Source organism: Sus scrofa, chromosome X (assembly GCF_000003025.6).
Source record: "Sus scrofa isolate TJ Tabasco breed Duroc chromosome X, Sscrofa11.1, whole genome shotgun sequence".
NCBI lineage: Eukaryota > Metazoa > Chordata > Mammalia > Artiodactyla > Suidae > Sus > Sus scrofa.
In genome coordinates, this window is record NC_010461.5 from 54,946,807 (window position 1) to 54,967,290 (window position 20,484).

The 20,484-nt window shown below is 56.4% G+C and overlaps 1 protein-coding gene across 2 annotated transcripts; it reads left to right on the forward strand.

Moving 5' to 3' along the window:
• On the forward strand, positions 533 to 14,597 carry EFNB1 (ephrin B1). Of its 2 annotated transcripts, none has more exons than XM_021079969.1 (5): positions 533 to 2,415; positions 11,070 to 11,347; positions 12,091 to 12,183; positions 12,403 to 12,531; positions 12,673 to 14,597. In XM_021079969.1, exons 1-5 carry the CDS (start codon positions 2,288 to 2,290, stop codon positions 13,083 to 13,085), a joined length of 1,041 nt encoding a protein of 346 aa, XP_020935628.1. In that variant the 5' UTR covers positions 533 to 2,287; the 3' UTR covers positions 13,086 to 14,597. The 2 variants fall into 2 exon arrangements, with proteins under 2 accessions (XP_020935628.1, XP_020935629.1); XM_021079970.1 differs by lacking the exon at positions 533 to 2,415 and adding an exon at positions 2,615 to 2,789.

Genomic DNA, 20,484 nt, shown 5'->3' on the forward strand with positions numbered 1-20,484 from the left:
GGTCCATCTGGGAGCTGGGAGATTTTTAAACAGCTCCTCTTCTTCCCTTTCTACCCAGATCTTCCAGGCTCTGTCCCTGAAAGTGGGAGGAACCCCCTTCTCCCTTTTTATTTCCACCCAAATACAGGCCCACTCTATGAGCTAAAGAGATCATCAGAGGATCCAGTGAGAAACTCAGTAGCTCAGTCTCCTATTTAAGTGCAAGGACAGGAAACTGTGTAAATGGCGAGCACTTCGGGAATGTCATTCACCTAATTATTTCCATAAAGCAGCAGCAAGAAAACTTTATATCCTCTGCAGCCTGGCAGTCCCTGAGTCAATCCCAAACCCAGATCTTCCTCCTAGTGATCTCTTCTCCTCCCCATACCGGGCTTCTGTTCTTGCCAAAGCCACCTCCCCTATCCCAGGTCTTGCGTTCAAGTGCCTGTGCCAGGCTGCTGTGAGCCATGCTCTTGTTGGGGTGGGTGCTCTCAGTCGGTCCCAGGCGCCCGCAGTGCTATGGAAGACCAGTAGAGGGAGACGTTAGCACGTGTGTATGTCTGCTGTGGTCCGACCCAGGAGAGCGGGTCGGACCGGGAGGGTCTGAACTGTGGGATGGAGCCAAAGTTATAAGCAAGGAAGTGAGGAGGGGCGGGGAGAATGGGCCAGGGCTGGGAGACAAAGACCCAGATGGCGAGGCCGGGAGGAACTGGAGTCCGCAGTCTTGGGGCGAGGGCGCCCGCTTTTGCTTTTTCGAAAGGCGCCTCTGCCCTGCGCCTTTTCCTCTTTGCTCTCCAGGTGTCTTTCTTTACCGAGGTGCCCTCTAATCCCCGTTGCCGTATCCTGGGGCTTTGCCCGCGCCTTGAGACAACGCCAGACCCCAAAACTGGGCCCCCGTTGTTCCACAAAGCTCTTCCCCAAAGTTGAGACTCCCAAGGCCTGGTCCCCAGGGGCGAAGAACTCATCTTCCTCCCTCCCCTTTTCCGTACTTGACTCCTCTGAGATTCCACCACCCACCGCGATTGGTTTGTCTTTTCAGGACTCCGAGTCCATTTGCAAGCGGACCCGCACTGCGAGGGCGGAAGGAGGAAAGCCCACCAGAGACCTACGGGACTGAGAGTATACAAGCTATCCTTGCCACTGAGGTGGGCACGGGAGCAGGACTTCAGGGCTCGCGTGTGTAAAAAAAGAATGGCAGTACTTTCCCGGAATACTTAGGACAGGGCCTGTCTAGCCCAGGTCAGCGGGCCAGGCGCGCGGGGAGGAGAACAGGCCGACAGCTCAAGAGGAGCACCAACTTCCCACGGGCTGAGCGCTCTGGAAACGGACTAGGCGGGACCCACACCTAACCGCACAAGCCGCACACTCAAATTGGTGCCATCGAGAGCGCGGCGTCCTTAAGAGCTCCCTGAAACCCCACCCCCTTCCTGTTCTTGGGGGCGTGGTGCGGGGCAAGGACCCCGTGACGGAGCTTGCTATTGGCTAAGATGAGTAGGGTTGGCCTTGCGTTCGCCTGAGCAGGGGAGTAGACAGCTCAGCCGCGGCGGAGGGAGTCTATGCGCGCTGGACAGCAGTGGGAGGTGTGTGAGCCTCGCACTGGCCTCAGACCCTCGGGCGCAATCGTCGGGGAGCTAGGACTCGGCGGCTGGACTGCCGGGCCACCCGGCCGAGGCTTCAGAGGTGCAAACTGATGGGACTTGCTCGCTCGGCAGCGTCTCCCCGCTCTTATAAGTACACTGAGCGGGGCCCGCGCTGAAGTAGAAGCTGTCGGGGGGCGCACAGCCCGGAGTCTCAGTGTGGCCTGGAGGAACGGAGCCCGTGCCTGGGCGCTCCGGTCGGGAGCCCCCGGAACGAGTTCGTGTGTTGGGGAGACTCCCACTTCTTCCCAAGGGTGCCGATCCCGAAACGGTCGAGGCTTCTGGGCGACCGCAGAGTCTCCAGTGACGAGACCCCATTGGGGAGAAGGCGCGCAGTCCCAAACAGTCTCGGAAAGCCGAGCGGAATCCGGCGGGATCACCCGGGGGCTCACAGCCCCCGTCGCGCCTCGTGCGGCGGAGAGGCCAGGGGAGCGAGCCCTCGGAGGCCGCAGCTCATGCCCGGGTTGGGGGCGGCTGCCCAGTGAATCTTCCTGGCCGGCGGGGCGGAGAAGAGCGACACCGAAGCCGGCGGGAGGGGAGCACTTCAAGGCCGGCGGCTGCGGAGGATGGGCGCCTGAGCAGCTTGGAGTGCAGCGCGGCACGGGAAGGCGAGGCCAGCGTTGCTGAGGAGGCGCCAAGGGATCCCAAAGTGCAGCCTGCCCCCCGGGAAGATGGCCCGGCCTGGGCAGCGTTGGCTCGGCAAGTGGCTTGTGGCGATGGTCGTTTTGGCGCTGTGCCGGCTTGCCACGCCGCTGGCCAAGAATCTGGAGCCCGTGTCCTGGAGCTCGCTCAACCCCAAGTGAGTAACTTATCTGCTCTGATCCCAGGGGGTGGGAGGCACTCCTTGGGGGTGAGGCCGCGCGCCCCTGAGCGCCTGTGAGAAGATGTTTGGAGGAGGAGAGGCGCCCCATTTTGTCTCTGGCTTTTTCGAGTGTTTCTCTGCGGACGGGTGGGGCAGGGTGCGGCGGGGTGGGGTGGGGGCCCTTGGCTGGGTTGTGACCCCTCGGCTTCCCGGCCCTCTCCAGCGCTAGTCCCGGATCAAGTGGAGATGGTTGCGCCCGGCGGTGCTGGGAGTCCGAGCGCTCGAAAGCGCACGGGAGAGCAGGTTGGGGAGAGAAAGCAGCCCCCTCGGGGGCCCCTGGGAACGTGGCGGTTTTCGCCGAGAGCCGCTTGGTGAGGAGGTGGGGGGGGGCGAGCTTGACCTGGGCGGGGGAGGAGGAACACAGGTTCCTCGTTTGTTTAGCTGTGAAGGGATCTCCGCGCGGGACTCCTCGCTCGGGGGCGGGTGGCAGCTCCTGTATCCCCCATTCAGGCTTCTCCCATTTTCATTTCTCTTTCTTCCTTGTTTGCCTCCCTAGCTTTTTGGTTTGCCGTCTCTTCTAGGCTACCCCCCCCCTTCTCCCTGCTGGGGCCTTGGAAGGGCGGGCGCCGCTCCCAGGCTCACAAAGGCGGCGGGTGGAGAGGGGCGGAGTGGGAGAGGGGTTTTGTTTGCGGGGGGGGGGGGTTCGATCCAGCGCCGGTCGGGGGTCTTCCAGGGCTGCGGCAGAGCTTCCAGGGCTGGCCTGGTCAGAGAGTGGTGGCCGAGCTAGCGAGGGAGGTGGGTGGAAAGCGAAGGATTCCTGCCCAGGCGGGTCCCATTGACCCGCCTACCCTCTGTCCCTCAGATTGGGGAGCTGTGCTTAGCTTTTCCCGAGGGGTTGGGGAGGCAGCTATATAGAGGAGATCCTTTCTTTTCTTCTTCCTCCTTTCCCTTACAATCCCCCCCACCCCCCTCCCCAGCACACACACCTTTCAGGGCGGTGGCTCAGTGGTTTCTGGGCAGTTAGTGGGGAGTCTCTGGGCTGTATAATGACCTCTGGACCTTTTCCTCTTTTGGTATCCAGGACTCAGGTTGGAACCCAGGGTCAAAATTGCTCTTCCTTTCTGTTTTCTGGAGGTCCCAGCAGTGTGGGGACACACCACTTAGTGGGAAACTGGGGACCCTTGGCCTGCCCTATCTGTGCTCTACGATTCCTGTATCTGGAATCTCTTCCTGTTCACTCTCTTGGGCACCCGGCTAACTTCCCAGGCTCCTGCATGCCTTGGCCTCTTAGGTTACAGGGGCCGTGCATCTTTCAGCTCTAGAGTGGGAGAGGACTGCTTCTTTAGTTCTCTTCTCTTTGGGTTAAGATAAGGTCCTATTTATTAGTTAGTGGGATGTCTAAACCAGGGTCAGGATCGAGGGCTCTGCCTCAGTGCAAGGAAAGGGACTGACAAGAATTTCCTCCTTACTCAGAAGCCAAACTGGGCAAAGCGCTCTTCTAACAGCAGGGACTCAAAATGGTCTGGGGCTCTGGGCTCCTCAGCCCAAGGGGAAAGATTGTGGAGTGCCCAGTTCCCCCCTGTAAGGGTGGAGACTGGAAATGCTCTCTCTTGAGCCAGGAGAGCAGAAATCCGCCTGGGGTAGCCCATCACAGGGGCTCATGGGAATGACCTAATTGCTCTCTCGGGTCTCTAACCAGAAAGAGAGATAGCAGGCAGTTCCACAGCTGGAAAGGAGCCCTCCTGCAGAGTGAGGGGGGTGGTTGACTGGGAGAAACAAGATCTCCCTGAGCTTCACCCTTTTTGTGTTTTGAGCCTTTAGTGCTCTGGACCCGTTTACAGGTTTTTGAGATAGGCCTCCCTCCCCAGTTGACTTTAGGCTGAGGGCAGGCTTCCTGGGGGTGGTGGGTGGTGGTGACTGAGGCCTCAGTACGACCTGCACAAATTCCATCTTGTAATTGAGGAGATCCTGGGAGTGGTGGGGGACTGATCCTGGTGCCCCTGTGACGCCCGCCCCCTGCCCAAGTTCCATCTCTGCCTAGGGGTCTGGAATGCAGCCTGTCTGTGTGTGTTGGTGTGGGTTTCGGGGGTGGGGAGGTCGGGGGGACAGGAGGAAGGCATTGCCCTCATCTACATTCTGAGCTCTGGGGGCTGCCTCTGCCACCGCGCCCAAGCCTCGGGCTGCCACAGCCTTTCAAATAAACAGTTTCTTTCTATCTTTCTCTCCCGTTTTTGCCTCCTGCCCGAGTTCTCCCTCTCAGGTCGTTGTCGTTCGTCTTCTCACACCCTGTGTGAGCCGTGTTCACCTCCCCTCTCCAGCTCAGCTCGCCTGCTCTCCCTCTTTCTCACACTCCCTCTCACTCTTAGTCACTCTCTGCCTCTTTTTCTCAAGTCCTTTTGTTTCTCGCACATGCCCGTGCTCTCCCTCACAGGCTCATTTTCTCCCATCCCTCCCCTCTTCTTCCCGGCTTTTGGTCTCTCTCCTCAGTCCTGTCAGGAGCTGGCAACCCCCCTCCCCCCCCCAAATCTCTCAGCGCCTATAAACCCCGCTTAATTGCTTCCTCCTTGGGAAAAAATCAAAATAAAGAAGTGGTCGGGCTGGGGCTATGTTTCCGGGTTCCAGAGTCCGGGCAGCCCCAGCCCTGACTGGGAGAGGGGAGCCAGAAGGGCCGGCTTCGGCTTCAGACTCCTCGCCTCTTTCCCACATTGGTGCTGGGGCCCTCCAGGGTGGTAGTCCCTGGGTGGCAAAAGCTTCTGCCTCCTTAGCCCTCTTGTCAGATTTGCCCAATGAGCACAGCGTGGGAAGGTGAGTTTGGGCCCATTGGAGGTTGGGAGGAACCCAAGTACATGCGTGTGCTTGGGTCGGGGCTGCGATGGAAGGTCCCAGGGCAGTCCCCCTCCCCCAGCCTCCTCCTCTGAGAGTTTGGGGCAGCCGGCAGGCCTCATACTTGAGTCCTCAGCCAAGTCCAGCTGCTGCAGTTCAGTCTCTCAGTCCCGTTCTGACCCCTTCCTGCCCCCCACTCAGGTTCCCCCACCTCCAGGGAGTGGGAATGTGCCTGAGATCACATTACACCTTCCCTGCAAGGGGACAGTGGTGGGGGCTTCAGTTTGGCATCCAGGACTCTTGACTCTCTCCAGCATGGGTGGGGGCAGCTGCAGACCCCAACTCAGGCTTGCCTGCTACAAGCCAAAGTGTTGGCCCCAGCCCCCTCACAGCTGTTCCAGCTCACAGTCCTGGGGAGGCCAGCTCAGGGGGCCCCTTTCCAGGGCGGCTAGGGACCTGACCTCTTTTACTCTGTGGCTGATTAGCCACAGGTGGGGGCCCGAAAGTGATGGGAACCCAGCAGCTCCTAAAGTTCTCCTCCTTTCCTCCCCCTACCCCAGGCAGCAAGGCTTCGTCAAGAAGGGCCTTGTGAGGCTAGGCTAGGGCCTGAAAGGAGGGTTCCCTTTCTCCCCTCAGGCTCTCTCCACTGCCTCACCAGTTCTGGTGGACAGGGGTGGGTGGGCCCTGGATACCACTGTGCATCACTGATTTTTGGTATTGGGATTGTGGAGCCGGTGGGCCAGCCAGGAGGCAGCGAGTTGCCATGGGAACATCAGGTTTGGGGGAGGGTCCACCCTATGATTATTAGGGGAGCTGAAGTAGGGGGATGCTCACCAGCCACATTCTAGGTTCCTTCCCCTGTGTGCCATAGCAGCCCCTTCTGGGTGGATTTTTATGCCAGTCGTTTCGGGTAGGGTTGCTAGCAGCCGGGAGTGTAGGAAGCTTTTTCAGCTTCGTCTAAGTGACACTGTGCTTGTTGTGCTAACAGTCAGGCAAGGCAGTACCTTACTACTTACAACTCATCCTCAGATGTGAGTGTATTGGGTATTCCCAACAGCCCTGGGAAGTTGGAATTGCCCCTGTTTTCCAGATAAGGAGGCATTTTCCTGGAAAAGGGAGGTTACTTGTTTAAAGTCAGTCATCTCATAGTGGGTAGAAATGTGCCCTATGCCATTCTTTCCATGCCATCCTGCTGCCTTAGAGTCTGGGGAAAAACTGGATTTAGAAAGAGGCACTGGCTCTTGCCCCTGGGTTCCCCTCTCTCGCCTCACAGGCGTGCATGCATCTATCCTTGTGACTCAGAGCCTGCCCACGTGGGATGAGCAGTGATCTGGCTTCCTCATTTGACTTTGCAAGGCCTACCTCTGAGGGCAGTGTGCTCGGGGTGACCTGATCTAGAGGCAGCCAGCTTGATGCCTGGCGCTCTCCCTTGTGGGCTCTGAACAGCAGCCTTGGTTCCTCTCTGGGCCAGAAATCTCACTGCCTCTCAGGGACCCCACAGAAAGACGCCAACAAGGAAGGGGGTGTTAAGTCCACAGTGGACACTAGTATTGGCCCAGTGGGGCAGAGGGGAGATGTAGCTCATTGTAGGTGGGGGGGTGACTTCCTCTGGGGCTCTCCTAGCTTCCCTGCCTCCGACATTGCTGTGTGTGTGCCAGGACCCAGCTGCTGTTCCTGCCCACCTACGCCTGGGCGGGCACTGCTGGGACACGCCAGGCCTGCTCCTGCTGCCTTGGGGGCTGGGTGGAGCTGGGGGAGTGAAAGAGGAGCCTTTAATTTGGGGGCTCCCCACCCTAGCCGGGATGAGAGCAGACTTGAGCTCTGGCTTGGGGTCTATCCTCCACTGGTCCTGCCGCCCTGGGGGTGCAGGCGAAGTGTGGTGCCAGCTTCGCCGAATCAAGGCTGTGGCTAGAGCCTTTACCAAGCCTGGACTGGCATGGCCTAGGACCAAGCTCTCCCTTCGGCCACTCTCTGACCACAAGTTCCTAGAGCCTGAGGGAAGGGTGAGAGGGAAGGAAGCAAAGAGCTGGTAGGTCATGGGCAGCTTTCTAGGCACGACCCCCACAGCTACCCAGCTCTACTTGTCTGTGTATGGGTGCAGAGGGGCTCAGCCGGACAAAGAAACAGGTGGGCAGTTGGCCTCTGAGCAGTACCGGCCACTGCCCCAGAGCCTTCAGGCTTCTCCTCTCCCAAGATTCTTTTCAGCAGTCATGGCAATACTTCTAAGCTCAGGAGGCAGGCTGGGGGAGAGACTTGGGCTAGGGTGGAGGGGAAGAGGCAGGCCACAGACGAGAGCCTGAATGCTCAGGCCGCCTGCCTCCTTGAGTCCTTTAACTCCCTGGGGGTGGCTCCCTGGGGTCTTGGGGGCTATCAGAGGCTAAGGAGGGAAGGCCTCAGGGGTTACCATGGCGACCTGCTGCAGGCTTCCTGCTGGGCCATGTCAATCCCCTTATTTTCCAGAAAAGGGCTTTGTCTGGGGGTGGCCCCAGGCTGGAAAGCTTGGCTTGGTAATAGGGGGAGTAGTACGTTTTGAAAAGTGAGGGATATAGAGTTTAACTGGGCACTGTCTTCCACCTCTTCTCATGTCCCTACTCCTAACCTGGTGGGTACGAGGGGAGACCTATAGGCTCCCTGCATACAGGGTGACCAGCATCGAACCTGACCTCGGGCTTCACTCTCACTGGCTGCATACTCATACTCACCCTTCATGGCCCCTCCCCACTTTCTGGGGCTGCTCACAAGCCCAGAAGCACTTTTCTTAGTGGTGGGGAAGAGGCTAAGAAGGCACTATCATGGGGGACCAGGGTCAGGGAAGCTGGGTCTCATCAGGCTCCTCTTCCTTCTGCACTTTAAGGGAAGGTGAGTTTCTCTCTGCCAGCTGCTATGCAAATGAACTTATGAATATTTATGAATTCTGTTCACTGAGGTTGATGAGAGAGTCTGAGGGGTGTTGGGGGGCGATAGTCCTCTCTTCTTCCCCCTCCCCCACCTACTACATAGACATCTGTTTCCTTGGTGTTTCTGGGTTCAAGGTAGAGCCTTGAGTAGCTGGAAGCCCTGTGTTCTGATTCCAGGGCTCCAGAGCCCAAGTGGCAATGGGAGACTGTGCTCAGGGCAGACAGAGTCCCTGTGAGTAAGCTGGGCCAAGTGGTTATAAAAATGAGCTGACCTGAACCCCTTTGCCTGCCTTCTACCTACTGTCACCTCCAGGTAGGGTCTTGTTTGGAAGTGCAGCTATACAAGGATTCAGCCAATGTTTTAGATCCTCTCGGACCCCCAGGGGTTAACATCCTGGTGAATTTAGGCTCCTCAGTTTGACTTTGAGTACACTTCTCCAATAGGAGCATTCATCTGATCACTCATTCTCTCACATGAGGAGCCCGGACCCAGGTGGGTCTCGAAGTTTCCTTCTGGTTCTAAGCTGTTCCAAGTTGTCTAATCCCACTGTCTGGAAGAAACCAGTATGAGGATTGGAAAGTGAAAAATGCCTTGGGAATTTTGGAGGCTTTGGTGAAACTTCTTGGCTTTTTGTTATGCGTGGGATGGGGGTATTTTCTCTCAAACGTTTGTATGGCCCTCCATCTGGTGCCTGGAGTGCGGGAAAGCTAGGTATCAAGGGGGAAACCTTCTTGTTGTGGCTTTTACCCTCCTGCACAGCAAGATGGCAGGCTCCAGCTTGGTGGAGGCCTCCCTGGAAATGGAGAAAGGGCTACTGCCCTTCATCTACTTGGTCTTGTTCCCCTACTCACCCCCTTAGGTATCATTTCCCTCCCTCAGGTGGGGGTATTAAACTCCCAGAAGGCCCTCATGCCTTGTAGCCCTCAGGAAGTGGAACCATGCTTTTCCATCATCAGCTCCCTTCTCTTGAAGCACTGCCTTCAGCCTTTCGTTGTTCTTCCTGCTAGAAAGTCTAACTCCCACTGGATGAAACCCACACTGCTTGTCATGCCCTTGTCTTTCAGTCTGGCTCTAGCAGAGCTTTTCCACCTCTTCTTCTGCTCCTCTCTACTCATTACTGGGCCAATCACTGGCCTAGGTTTTGTGTCCCAGCCATGCTGTCTACTCTTGTATGTTGACTTCTTATTCCTCCCCGCCCCCTGCCCTGGACCCACTTTCATCTCACTCTTTTTGTGGGACCATCTCTAACTGTCCTTTCAGATGAGCAGTCTCCTTCCTTTTTCTGCCTTCAGCCCCTGCCTTTTGAGCTACCATCCTCGCTCATAGCCTCCTGATAGCCTGGTGCTGTCTATTGCTGCAGCGAGGGCCATTTACTTTCCTGACCCCAACCAGACAATAACGTCCTTGAGGATGGGGCCATGTCTTCTTTTCCTACTTCCCACCCAAGAAACAAGACTGAGCTCATAGACACTTGGTCTTAGTGTCTGGCCTTCTGCCTCTTGGCAGACCAGAATAATTCCTAAGCTGGAGTCAAGTGGTTGAGCGCCAAGTGTGTGCTGGGTGCTCTACATATGCCATCGTGTCTCCCCTTCGCAATCCTGGGAGGTGGGGCTCTTCCCATCCCCAGTTTATAAGTGAGGACACTGATACTTAGGGAGATCAGAAAGCTCATCCAAGTTCACAGAGCTGATCAGGGCTACCATCTATCTGATCCCAAAGTCTTTTTTCTCCTATATCATACTGCTTTGCACCCAATTCCAGCCTGCCCAGGCTCAAAAATGGCTGGGAGAGCACCGCTTTCTTTGTGTTTATTTTGTATTGAAGCATCATTGATTACAGTGTTGTGTTAGTTTCAGGTGTATAGCAAAGTGATTCAGTCATACATACATATGTGTCTTTTTTTTTTCCAGATGAGAGCACCACTCTCTTAGGCAAGGATAGGATGATACGAATAGGTGGCCCCAGGCAACTGCCCTCCCCCTGCTATTTCCCAGTGCCTGGCCCTCTGGATTAGAAGATGAACCTGGCTGGGGAGGCATTTGTCCATCTCCTCTCAGGATCTGGAGCAGAGGCAGTGTGGAGATGGGATTAGAACATAGATGAGTGAGATTCCTGGGGCCCTGTCTGATATGATCTCTGTTGTCCTCGCTTGGGCTCCTTCTCCCCTTCCTCTGTTCTAAGCAGTGAGACTGGTCAAATTTGGGGATTCAGGCTTTTGCATTATGGGGGTGGGGTAGATCCCAGGAGGATGCCTGGCAGTGGGGAGTGGAGAAAGCTGTGTGGAGCTGCACCTGGCTGGAGACTGTGGCCTTGGCTCTAGGCAATGCCTGTTCCTATCTCCCCATCAGGACCAAGACTAGCAAAGGATGGGGGAGAAGGCACGGGTCCCAGAAAGGTTATGTACCCCCAGCAGTTGGCTGGGAGCTGCGGGGGTGGTGGCTAGGGCATGTGTGGGCTTGTCGTGTGCGTGTTTCTGTGTGTGTGTGCATGTGCATGTGCAAACACATGTGCTAGGGAGCTAGTAGCCGTGGCTGTGGAGGCATGTGAGTGTGTTAGGGGTGGGAGGAGGACAGGGCTGCCACCTCCAGGCAGCCCAGGCCTGACACCTTGGTACCCAGCCCATCTGCCACGTCAGCCCCCTGCGGAAATGCCACATTAGGACAAAGGGCACCCCCAGCTAGGCAGTGCCCCACCCTGCCGAGCAGTCAAAGCCTGGCAGCCTTGCCCATAGGCCACCCCTTCCACACCCTGCTGGCAGTGTGGTTCTCTCTCCCCACCCCCAGCCTGAGGATGGAGGAAGGACAAGAATGTCTGTCCTCACCATCTCCACCCAGTGCACCCAGCCTGGCCTTCACTGTCTGCTCCCCTGGTTCCGAGGATGGCCTGAGACCCTCAACCCTGAGGCTGACCATCTTTTCCCTCCTGGGCAGGTTCCTAAGTGGGAAGGGCCTGGTGATCTACCCAAAGATTGGAGACAAACTGGACATCATCTGCCCCCGAGCAGAAGCCGGGCGGCCCTATGAGTACTACAAGCTATACCTGGTGCGGCCTGAACAGGCAGCTGCCTGCAGCACCGTGCTTGACCCCAACGTGCTGGTCACCTGCAATAGGCCAGAGCAGGAAATCCGCTTCACCATCAAGTTCCAGGAGTTCAGCCCCAACTACATGGGTCTGGAGTTCAAGAAGCACCATGACTACTACATTACCTGTGAGTCCCTGCCCACAACGTGGTTCTCTCCTGTGCAGTAGCAGTGGGAGCTTCTGAGTCGTGCAATGAGAATGCACACAGGTCAGGCCCATCCTGATCCGGTCCCCTTTGAAGACTGGAATGCCCTCCTCCTAGCCTGGCCTTGGAATTCTGACCCTAATGTTCACCAAGAGGCCTGCTCCCAGCTCATCCTGGCTCTAGCAGTTGGATGGGAAAGGACTCCGATCTGTGGTGTCCTCTCTTATTTCCTTTGCCTGCCTAATTTCTAATCCTGGGAATGGCAGAGATAGCAGAGTTTCTTCATGAGAAACTGAGGCCCTAAGAGCTTTACCTTATGCTAGATTGCACAGCGAGTTAGGGATAGGTTGGGATTTCAGCCCAATTCTCTTGACTCCTAATCTAGCATTCCTTCCAGTCTGTATAGAAGCCTCCTGCAACATGCCAGTTCCAATTATTTTGCCTCTGAGCAACATCGCTCAATGAGAAGACATACTTAGTTTCCACTGAGAAAAAAGAGCCACTGCCTGGTCCTGATAGGGGAGCAGTGCCCTCGCGGGTGGGGCTAGTTCCTGGACTCTGTTCCTAGTGGGAGGAGAGAAGTAGAAAGGTTCATAGGTAGGTGGAATCAGGTTGCAACTCCCTGGCTCCCAGTTCCGTCGTTATGGGCTCAGGCAGCACTAGGCCTTCTGGGTAATGCAGGCAGCCCTCTCCCTCACCCTGAATGCTCTGGCCTCTTGCTGCAGCTACATCCAATGGGAGCCTGGAGGGACTGGAGAACCGAGAGGGAGGCGTGTGCCGCACACGCACCATGAAGATCGTCATGAAGGTTGGGCAAGGTGAGCACCCTGGGGGGGTAGTGGTTTCCCCAGCTAGGCTTTTGCAACAGATGCTCCTAACTTGGGTGTGGTGGTGTGGGGAATGGGTTGGGGGCAGTAGGGCTAGAGGATCTGAGGTCCAGTATCTGGGCTGTTTTTGGCCCGTGCCGTATAACTGAGGCACCTATGCTGTCAGGGAACCCCCCCGCCACCACTCACCTATCTTCTCCCCACCCTCAGACCCCAATGCTGTGACGCCTGAGCAGCTGACTACTAGCCGGCCCAGCAAGGAGGCAGACAACACTATCAAGATGGCCACACAGGGCCCTGGCGGACGGGGCTCCCTGGATGATTCTGATGGCAAGCATGGTAAGTGTGTGGGTATCCCCCAGAGGGCAGAAGCTATTGCTCGGCCCTAGCTCTGAAGGAAGGCAGGGTGCCACCTGAGATCCACCCTCTGTCCCCAAGGACCCCTGGCTGATCTTCCTCCCCTCCCTTTCCCATCCACAGAAACTGTGAACCAGAAGGAGAAAAGTGGCCCCAGCGGGAGTGGAGGCAGCAGCGGGGACCCCGACAGCTTCTTCAACTCGAAGGTGGCGTTGTTTGCAGCCGTAGGCGCTGGCTGTGTCATCTTCCTGCTCATAATCATCTTCCTGACCGTCCTGCTACTGAAGCTACGCAAGCGGCACCGCAAGCACACGCAGCAGCGGGCGCCCGCCCTCTCGCTCAGCACCCTGGCCAGTCCCAAGGGGGGCAGTGGCACGGCGGGCACCGAGCCCAGCGACATCATCATCCCCTTACGGACTACAGAGAACAACTACTGCCCCCACTATGAGAAGGTGAGTGGAGACTACGGGCACCCCGTCTACATCGTCCAGGAGATGCCGCCCCAGAGTCCAGCGAACATCTACTACAAGGTCTGAGGGCCCGGGCGGCCTCGGCCCCGAGGGACAGTTGGCCGGGACTGCACCTCTCCTTCCTCACCCATGCCCCTCCCCTTGCCAGCTGTGCCCACCTTTGTATTTAGTTTTGTAGTTTCTTGGCTTTTATAATCCCCCTTTTGCCCTGCCCCCTGGGCTTTGGAGGGGGGTGCTTGTGCCCCTAGCCCCCATGCTCTTGTGCCTTCCCCCTCTGGCCAGGCCTCTGGGCTCTGCGGGGGCACCCCTTCTTGGAGGGCAGGGTCTGATGCTGATGGACAGCAAGCAGGGAGTCGCCCCCCCATGGCCCTGCCCCCCTCCTCGCCCCGTTTCTCCCTTCCCAGGACTGCTTGTCCACTATCATCACTGTTTTTAATGTTTTTGCGTTCATTTTTTAGCTGTCAATTCATTTCCATCTGGTGTTTTTTTTTTTTTTTTGAAGAAAAATGGAAAAATGGAAAAGGCAGCCCCTCCCCAGCTTTTCTGAGCCCGGCTGACCCCAGTATAAGGGGCCTGGGGCAGGATGTGGCCAGCCAGGAAGTACAGGATGGCATTTCTTTTATAAACTCCTTGACATTTGTTGGGTGGCGGGGTGGGCCAGGGCTGTTCTTGCCCACGAGGGAAGACGAGAGTGCCACTGGACAAGGTGTCTCACCCTTCCCCCACTGACCCTCCTTCTTCAGTGCTGATCTTGGCAAATGGGGTAGTGGCTGCCATCCTTCCACCAAAAAAAAAAAAAAAAAATCCCTTCCTTGTGGGATTCTTGGGCATCTCCTGCCTCCCTCACTCTCACGGTAATTAACGTCTTAATTGGCTGTTGCCTGGGGAACAAGAGAGCTGCTGCAGGCAGATGACCTCATGGGGGATGGAGGGAGGTGAGGTGCCCAGGTGGCTATTTGCCCTGCAGAGCTGGGAGTTCCCCCTTTCCCCTCTGCCCTGTTCTCCCCTCACCTTTAGCATTTCAGCTTGGTGGGGAAACAGAGGCCCAGGGCAGAGAACTAAGCGGGTATAAGGCCAGGTGGCCTGCTCCTTTTGTGGGCTCTAGCACAGGTGGGTGCACCCTCCCCCAACCCAGCTCCCACTGGCCCTGCAGTCTTGGGCTGGGGCTTGGAAAGAGGAAGAGGCTTGCCTAGGGCTGGGCTAGCACGCCGTGCACTTTGACCCCAGCTCCTTGCCAGCACGGCTGCTAACAGACTGCCACTTACATGCGCCTTGCAGGCGCTCCCAGAGTGGCCATGGAAGGAGCTGGGCCTCACATCATCCACCTCCACACTGCCTCCTGGCCAGCTGCCCACCCCAGTGCCAGGTGGGAGAGGGAGCGGAACAGCCAGCCCCTTCCAGGTGGCAGTCGGAAGGGTTTTTTGTTTTTGTTTTTGTTTCTGTTGCCATTTGTGTAAATACTAGTCTTTTTGGAAAAAAAATAATGTAAAGATGTTTTGTATAAACTCTGAATTATTTTCTTGTTGCTTTTTTCTTAGAAAAAATGAGAACTAAAAAAAAAAAATTTAACCACATGGAGAAATGGGTGTAAAATGGTGTCGTGATGTTGGGGAATGAAGTGTGTGTATGAGTATGTGAGAGAGAGAGAGGGAGTGTGTGTGTGTGTGTGTGTGTGTGTGTGTGTGTGAGTGAGAGAGAGAGAGAGAGAGAATGAGAGAGAAAGAGAGAGAAAGAGAGAGAAAGAGAGAAATTTTCGGTGCCTAAAACAATGGCGATCTGGACAGGCATGAGAAAATGATGGCTGTCCTAGTGGAACAAGATATTGCAAGTGCTCTGTGCCCTTCCTCGTCACAAGATCCTCTACCCTCTTGTTCTCCTGGACCCTGTGGCCATATCCCCCTGTCCATCCTGTCACTGCTGTGGCATAGGCCATGGGCATCTGCCCAGTCTGGCACTAGGCTCAGCTAGAGAGGGTTGATGGGGGAAGGGGTGTTCTCATGGGGACCTGGGTGTGTCCGCAAGTACTGCCGCCACCTGGCTGGGGCTAGATCTGGAACCTGTTGGCAGGCCCAGCCCTGCCCTGCCTCAAGACACCTGGAGGTGGATAGAAATAACTTCCCAAGAGCTGGGCTTCAGCTCTGGCCCGCTGGGTACTGAGGCTGCTTCAGGCTGCCTGGTTCACTTTATAGCCAGAAGAGCCTACCTTCTCCTGTGCCCCAGAGCTCTCACCATGGCATACGTGGGGGCTTCTGGCTGACAGTTGAAGCCCTCAAGCTAGAGAAGTCCTGAGCACCTGGTCTCCCTCCTGCAGGCTGATGGCCTGCAAGTGTAGTGAGGGCCCTGAAGAGAGTTTGGCTACAATCCCATAGCAGAGACGCAGGCTGTCAGGGCCTGGAGCAGCCTGTAGGTCTTCTGGGGCTGGGGAGGGGGGCGCTCCCTGTGGAGATGGCTGAGACAGATGTCAGGAGAGGAGGACAAGTGGGATCCCAGCAGCTAAAAATGGGTAAGAAGACACTAGAGGAAAGGAGGAGGAGGAAGGAAGGGGAGGGTTAGTTAGCGATCCAGAGCAGGAAGCCCCAACACACCAGCCAAGGAGCAGGCATGGCTGTGAGGGAAGTGGGAAGTGTCAGGGAGAAGGCAGGGGGAGGAGAGTCACGGGACCTGCAGGGTGGAGGGAAAGGAGGCTGGCTGGAGCAGCCAGGGCTAGGCCCCGGCTGGGGTGCTCCCCAAGCCAGCTGGGGCAGAGGCTGTTTATTTGGTTTCTCATTAACCAAAGGAAGTGCCTGGATCAAATGAGGCCTCTGCTGCTTGACTGCCTTCCCAGAGTGGGGGCCCCTGCCTGGGCCAGGGGTCTCTACCCAGGGCTGCTTCAGGCCAGATTGATGGTTGCTTCAGGTCAGATTGATGTCTCTAACCGAGGGGAAGCCTGATCCAGATTGGGTAAAGCCCTTTCCACAGGTCACCAACCGAGTGTCCTTGGGTGGTCCCTGCCCCACCCCCACCCCCCCACCAGCCCAAGACACCAGCTGCCCTCACCCTATAGGTGGGGAATCAAGTTTCTGAGGGCCCCTTGGGAGTAGCTGCAGGAGTGTGAAGTTAAAAAAAACTGTCTGGGAGAGGGCAAAGCTGAGAATGAGGCAGCCTCTCCAACAGCCCAGAAGGTTTGGCCTCAGTGGCTGCTTTTTGTCTGAGTTCTGTGTCTGCACAGTGCTGGCCATGCAGCGCTGCTCAGTAGCCCCTTATGGCAGAGCGTCCTTCACCAGGACAGTGCCTGCCACTTAAAAAAACGCTTGCACACACTTGATCTCGTTGAATCTCATCAGGTTCCCTGTGAGAGTGGAAGGTGGAGAATTCTTTGCTTCATATTTGGGCGACAGGAAACTGAGACCCTGCTGGGGGCAGTGACTTGCCCAAGAATATGCATCAAGTGAAAACCAGCGCTAGGCTTCAAGCCCAGACCTTGAGCAAATAGAAGTTGCTTGAGGGTGATTCTTCCCCACCCCACCCCCATGCTCCTTGCCCCCTTGCAGGTGAGACTGAGCAAGCGTGCTTCCTTGGGGATCTTGAAGAACAGGAGCCACTCCCACCCTGCCATTTCCCTACCCTCTGTGTGGGTCAGGGAGGGACCAAGCTAAGCTAGCTGGAGGCAGGAGGTGTGAGCCTCCAGTGGTAGGGCCCCAGACCTGCCCAACCCTCAGCTCTCCTTCCGGTCCCAGCTGGGCCCAAACTCCTGGTGAGTCAGGGATAGAGGATGCTTCCCAGGTGAGGGTGGGGCTGCCTGGCTTCCTCCACAGGCTGAGCCCAGATCACCAGTGAAGCCAAGCTGGGCAGGTGCTAAGCAGGCCTCAGTTTCCCTGAAGGGACAAGGCCTTGTGGAGCTGTAAGGCCAGGGCTCTTGGGACTTATTGCACTGGTCCATCTGAAGCTCTCAGGAGGACTTCCTGAGGCACCCAGGATGTGGATGGCTTGGCACCCTCTAGGCAGAGGCATGGGGGTGAGCTGAAGAACCCAGGAAAAGGCCCAGGCCCTACTGGGACCATCCTAGGTTGGGCCCTGCTGAGCAAGCGGCCCTTTGGCCACCTGGCATCAATCACTCTCGGAAATCCGGCCCACCTGCCTGCCTGGCCTCGTGTCCTGCCCGGGCACGTCACAGTCCCACTGACACCCCAGCTGAGTCAGCCCTAGCCTGCCTGGGGACCCTCCTCACCCATCTGCCGCCGGCCTCCTGCACAGCTGGCCATCAGATCTTGGGGGGCTGGGGCCCCAGCTGGTGCTTGTTAGGTTGGCTCCCCCTTTGGGAGGCTGCTGAGGGGAAGACCAGCCCCCACCCAGGACAGGGGTCACAGAGCCCAAACTGAAAGCAATTTAAGGGCACGGGGGAGACAGTAATTATAGGTTCTGTTTCCAATGGTTAATTATCCAGCTGGCAAAGAGAAAGGGAAGAGGGAAAGCTGGGGGTGGGGGGAATAAGGAATGTGTGAAGGGATATGAAAGGGCAGGAGGAGTTTGCGGTGGGGCCTTTTAATACAGGGGAAAGAACCCCGGGCTGAGCGGTTGGAGACGAAGAGCATATGCCAGCTCTTTTTGATCCGACGCAGGCAGGTTCCTGCCTCTTTGGGCCTCAAATGCCTGTCTGGGTTATGAGGAATGGGATTAGATTTCTTCAATTATTCAGAGAATATTTACTGAGCACCTACTATATGCCAGTGGGTGATCTGGTCACTAGGGTACAATGATGAACAGGATAGACAAGGTCCCTGCTCCCAGGAACCTCACATTCTAGAATAGCCTTTAAGTGTCTAGTTAACCTTTAAACTATGCAGTGGTGTGAGCGGCAGAATGGAGGATAACAGAGATTAAAAGCTTGGGTACGAAAGTTAGCCTTCCCTGCATTCATTCATCCATTTTTTTTTTTTTGTCTTTTTGTCTTTTTAGGGCCGTACCTGTGGCATATGGAGGTTCCCAGGCTAGAGGTCCAAAGGGAACTGTAGCTGCCGGCCTACACCACAGCCACAGCAGTGCCATATCTGAGCCACGTCTGCAACCTATACCACAGCTCATGGCAATGCCAGATCCTTAACCCACTGAGCGAGGCCAGGGATCGAACCCACAGCCTCATGGTTCCTAGTCAGATTCGTTTCCACTGCGCCATGACGGGAACTCCCATTCATCCATTTTTTAACAAGCGTCGATTGCCCGGCACGAAGTAAGCATCAATAAATGGTAGCTGTTGCTTCCCCTACGAGGCACGCAGGAGGCAATTTGGCTCTGGGTCTGGGCTTCCCAGGGACCCTTCTTACTGTGAGAGTGGCCCCAAAGCCTGGCTTGTTCCTATCATCACTGCCCAAAGCTGGCCTTTTGCAAAATCCCTAAACGTACTCAGCAGAGGCCCCAGTCCCAGTTTGCCTCCTCTAGCCTCACCTGCATCTGGGCTGGGGCTGGGCAAAATGTACCCCTGATATACACTTCCCAAAGCCAAACTAGAAGACATGTGTGGCCTTTACTCCTATGCCTCCCCAGGGGCAGTGGGTAAAAAGCTGGCTTCTGAGAGAGTAGCTTTCCCCTTTCTCTGGCCAGGGCCCTGAGGAGAAGCTCCAGGTGGCTCCTTTGCTTCCAGGATCCCAGGAGCAGCCAAGGAGACCGTGGAAACTACCCTGCCCCAGAGACTCTCCACCGGCTGGATTCTGCTGGGCAGAGCCCTTCTTCTCAGGAGGACTAGCTGGTGGCCTCCCTCGCTACCTTCATGCCAGTTCAGTAGAATCTGAGGGACCAAAGCCAGCAAATGGTAGTGCCAGGACTTCCTTGAGAGCTTCTTTCCAGACCAAACCCCTCAGAAACTGAGACCCCGGATTCTGGAAGTGACTTACTCAAGGGCACATAGGAGTGCTGACAGAGCCACGCCTCAGGACCAGCTCCCCTTCCTCCCAGGCCACAGCTGTGTGCCTTCTTTGTACACAGCTGCTTTGTTCTCCCAGAATCCCCAGGAGTTTGTGCGAGTGAGCCAAACAAACAGTATTTATATTGACAAACTATGTAAGTTTATGCAAAGCAGTTACCAAAATGACACATTCTAACATTGAGGAAACTATGGTCCTGGGAGGTTTAGGCCTGGTCAGAGCAGACCTGGAAAAGAAAACACACTATCAGTTCACCCTCCTCCCTTTCCTGTGGTGCCTCGCACAGCTCTGAAAGTCACTCCTGGACACAAGACCTTGGAGGTGCCTGAAGGGGTCAGAACTGCTGGTTGGGTGCCCAGACCCAGGATCAAGCATCTCTCAAGGCTGGGTGGGGCTCTAAAGGTCGAGGAGTTCACCCTTCCTTGGGAACCCAAGGTGGTTGTCCAGCCTCCATTGCACACCTCCAGGGTCTCCCTCCGATCTCCCCCTCCCTCCCCCACCCCGGTGGCCGCAGGGCCTTTCCGGCCTGACGGTTAGCTGTCCCTGCCCTGTCTTCAGCACAACCCCCCCCCCCAACACACACACTAATAGCCATGGCAGTAACATGCTTTCACATGCAAATTGCTATGGAATTCTCAGCCCCTGCCAGTGCCCCAGCCCCCAAGGCCTCCCCTGGGCAGATTGAGAGAAGAGAATGGAATCTTTCAAGCTGTTAGGGCATTTAGAGACCTTCTAGTCCAGCCCCCTGGTTGGATGGATGGGAAAACTGAGGGCCAGAGAAGGGAAGAAGGAACTGCCCAGAGTCACACAGAGAGTTTACCGGGACTGGCCCTCGCCCAGGTCTTCTGACTTCCAGCCCGCTGCCTCTTCACATCACAACCTCCCATTTCCCCCTTCCCCCACCCCACCCCCACCCACAGCTGTTGACTGTGGGCTCTGGGATCCCTCCCTCTAGCAGACACTCATCCAAGGCACCCCTCAGAGGAGCCTAGGAGTGTGGAATCCAGAAAAGAAAAGGGCAGAGGTGTCCATGACTTAGGGGCTCTGCCCAGGGAAGGGAGCCATTCTCCTTTGAAACAGGCAACAGGCAGGATTTGCTCACTTTTCTCTCTGTGCACACCCTGTCTCCTCCAGGCCCTTGATCCTGATCAAGTTGCCCTCATTCCCCCACCCCACAGCAGACCTGCCAAGCCATGCCGAACCTTCTCCTGGGCTCTAGGCGCACAGCACAAATCTTCCCTGCTTTATGTAGCATCGCTCTGCCGGCATGGCCACCAGCAAAGCCTGGGCCCTGGGAAGCCCTGGGAACCAAGATCCCAGCTGGGGTCTGGAAAAATCTCCCTTCTCTTCAGTTAGGCTAAAAACAAGATTGGAATTTTCTGAATTGAACTTTACAAGGAAATAAAAATAAACACCAAAGGGGGAAAAGAGACCAGTTTATAGAGCACAGGTGTCAGTTCCCAGCTCAGCTGAGGTGTTGTCACAGATGGGCCTGAACTAACAACTTCCAGGTTATCCTTCAGCCTCTCAAGCATCTCTTGATTCAGCCCACTTCTGACCACCCCAGA

Bases quoted from the DNA above. Each gene is read 5' to 3' on its own strand.
- EFNB1 (XM_021079969.1), top strand. From the start codon at position 2,288: ATGGCCCGGCCTGGGCAGCGTTGGCTCGGCAAGTGGCTTGTGGCGATG. The intron at 11,348-12,090 runs GTGAGTCCCTGC...CTCTTGCTGCAG, and splicing joins CCATGACTACTACATTACCT to CTACATCCAATGGGAGCCTG. The intron at 12,184-12,402 runs GTGAGCACCCTG...CCCCACCCTCAG, and splicing joins CGTCATGAAGGTTGGGCAAG to ACCCCAATGCTGTGACGCCT.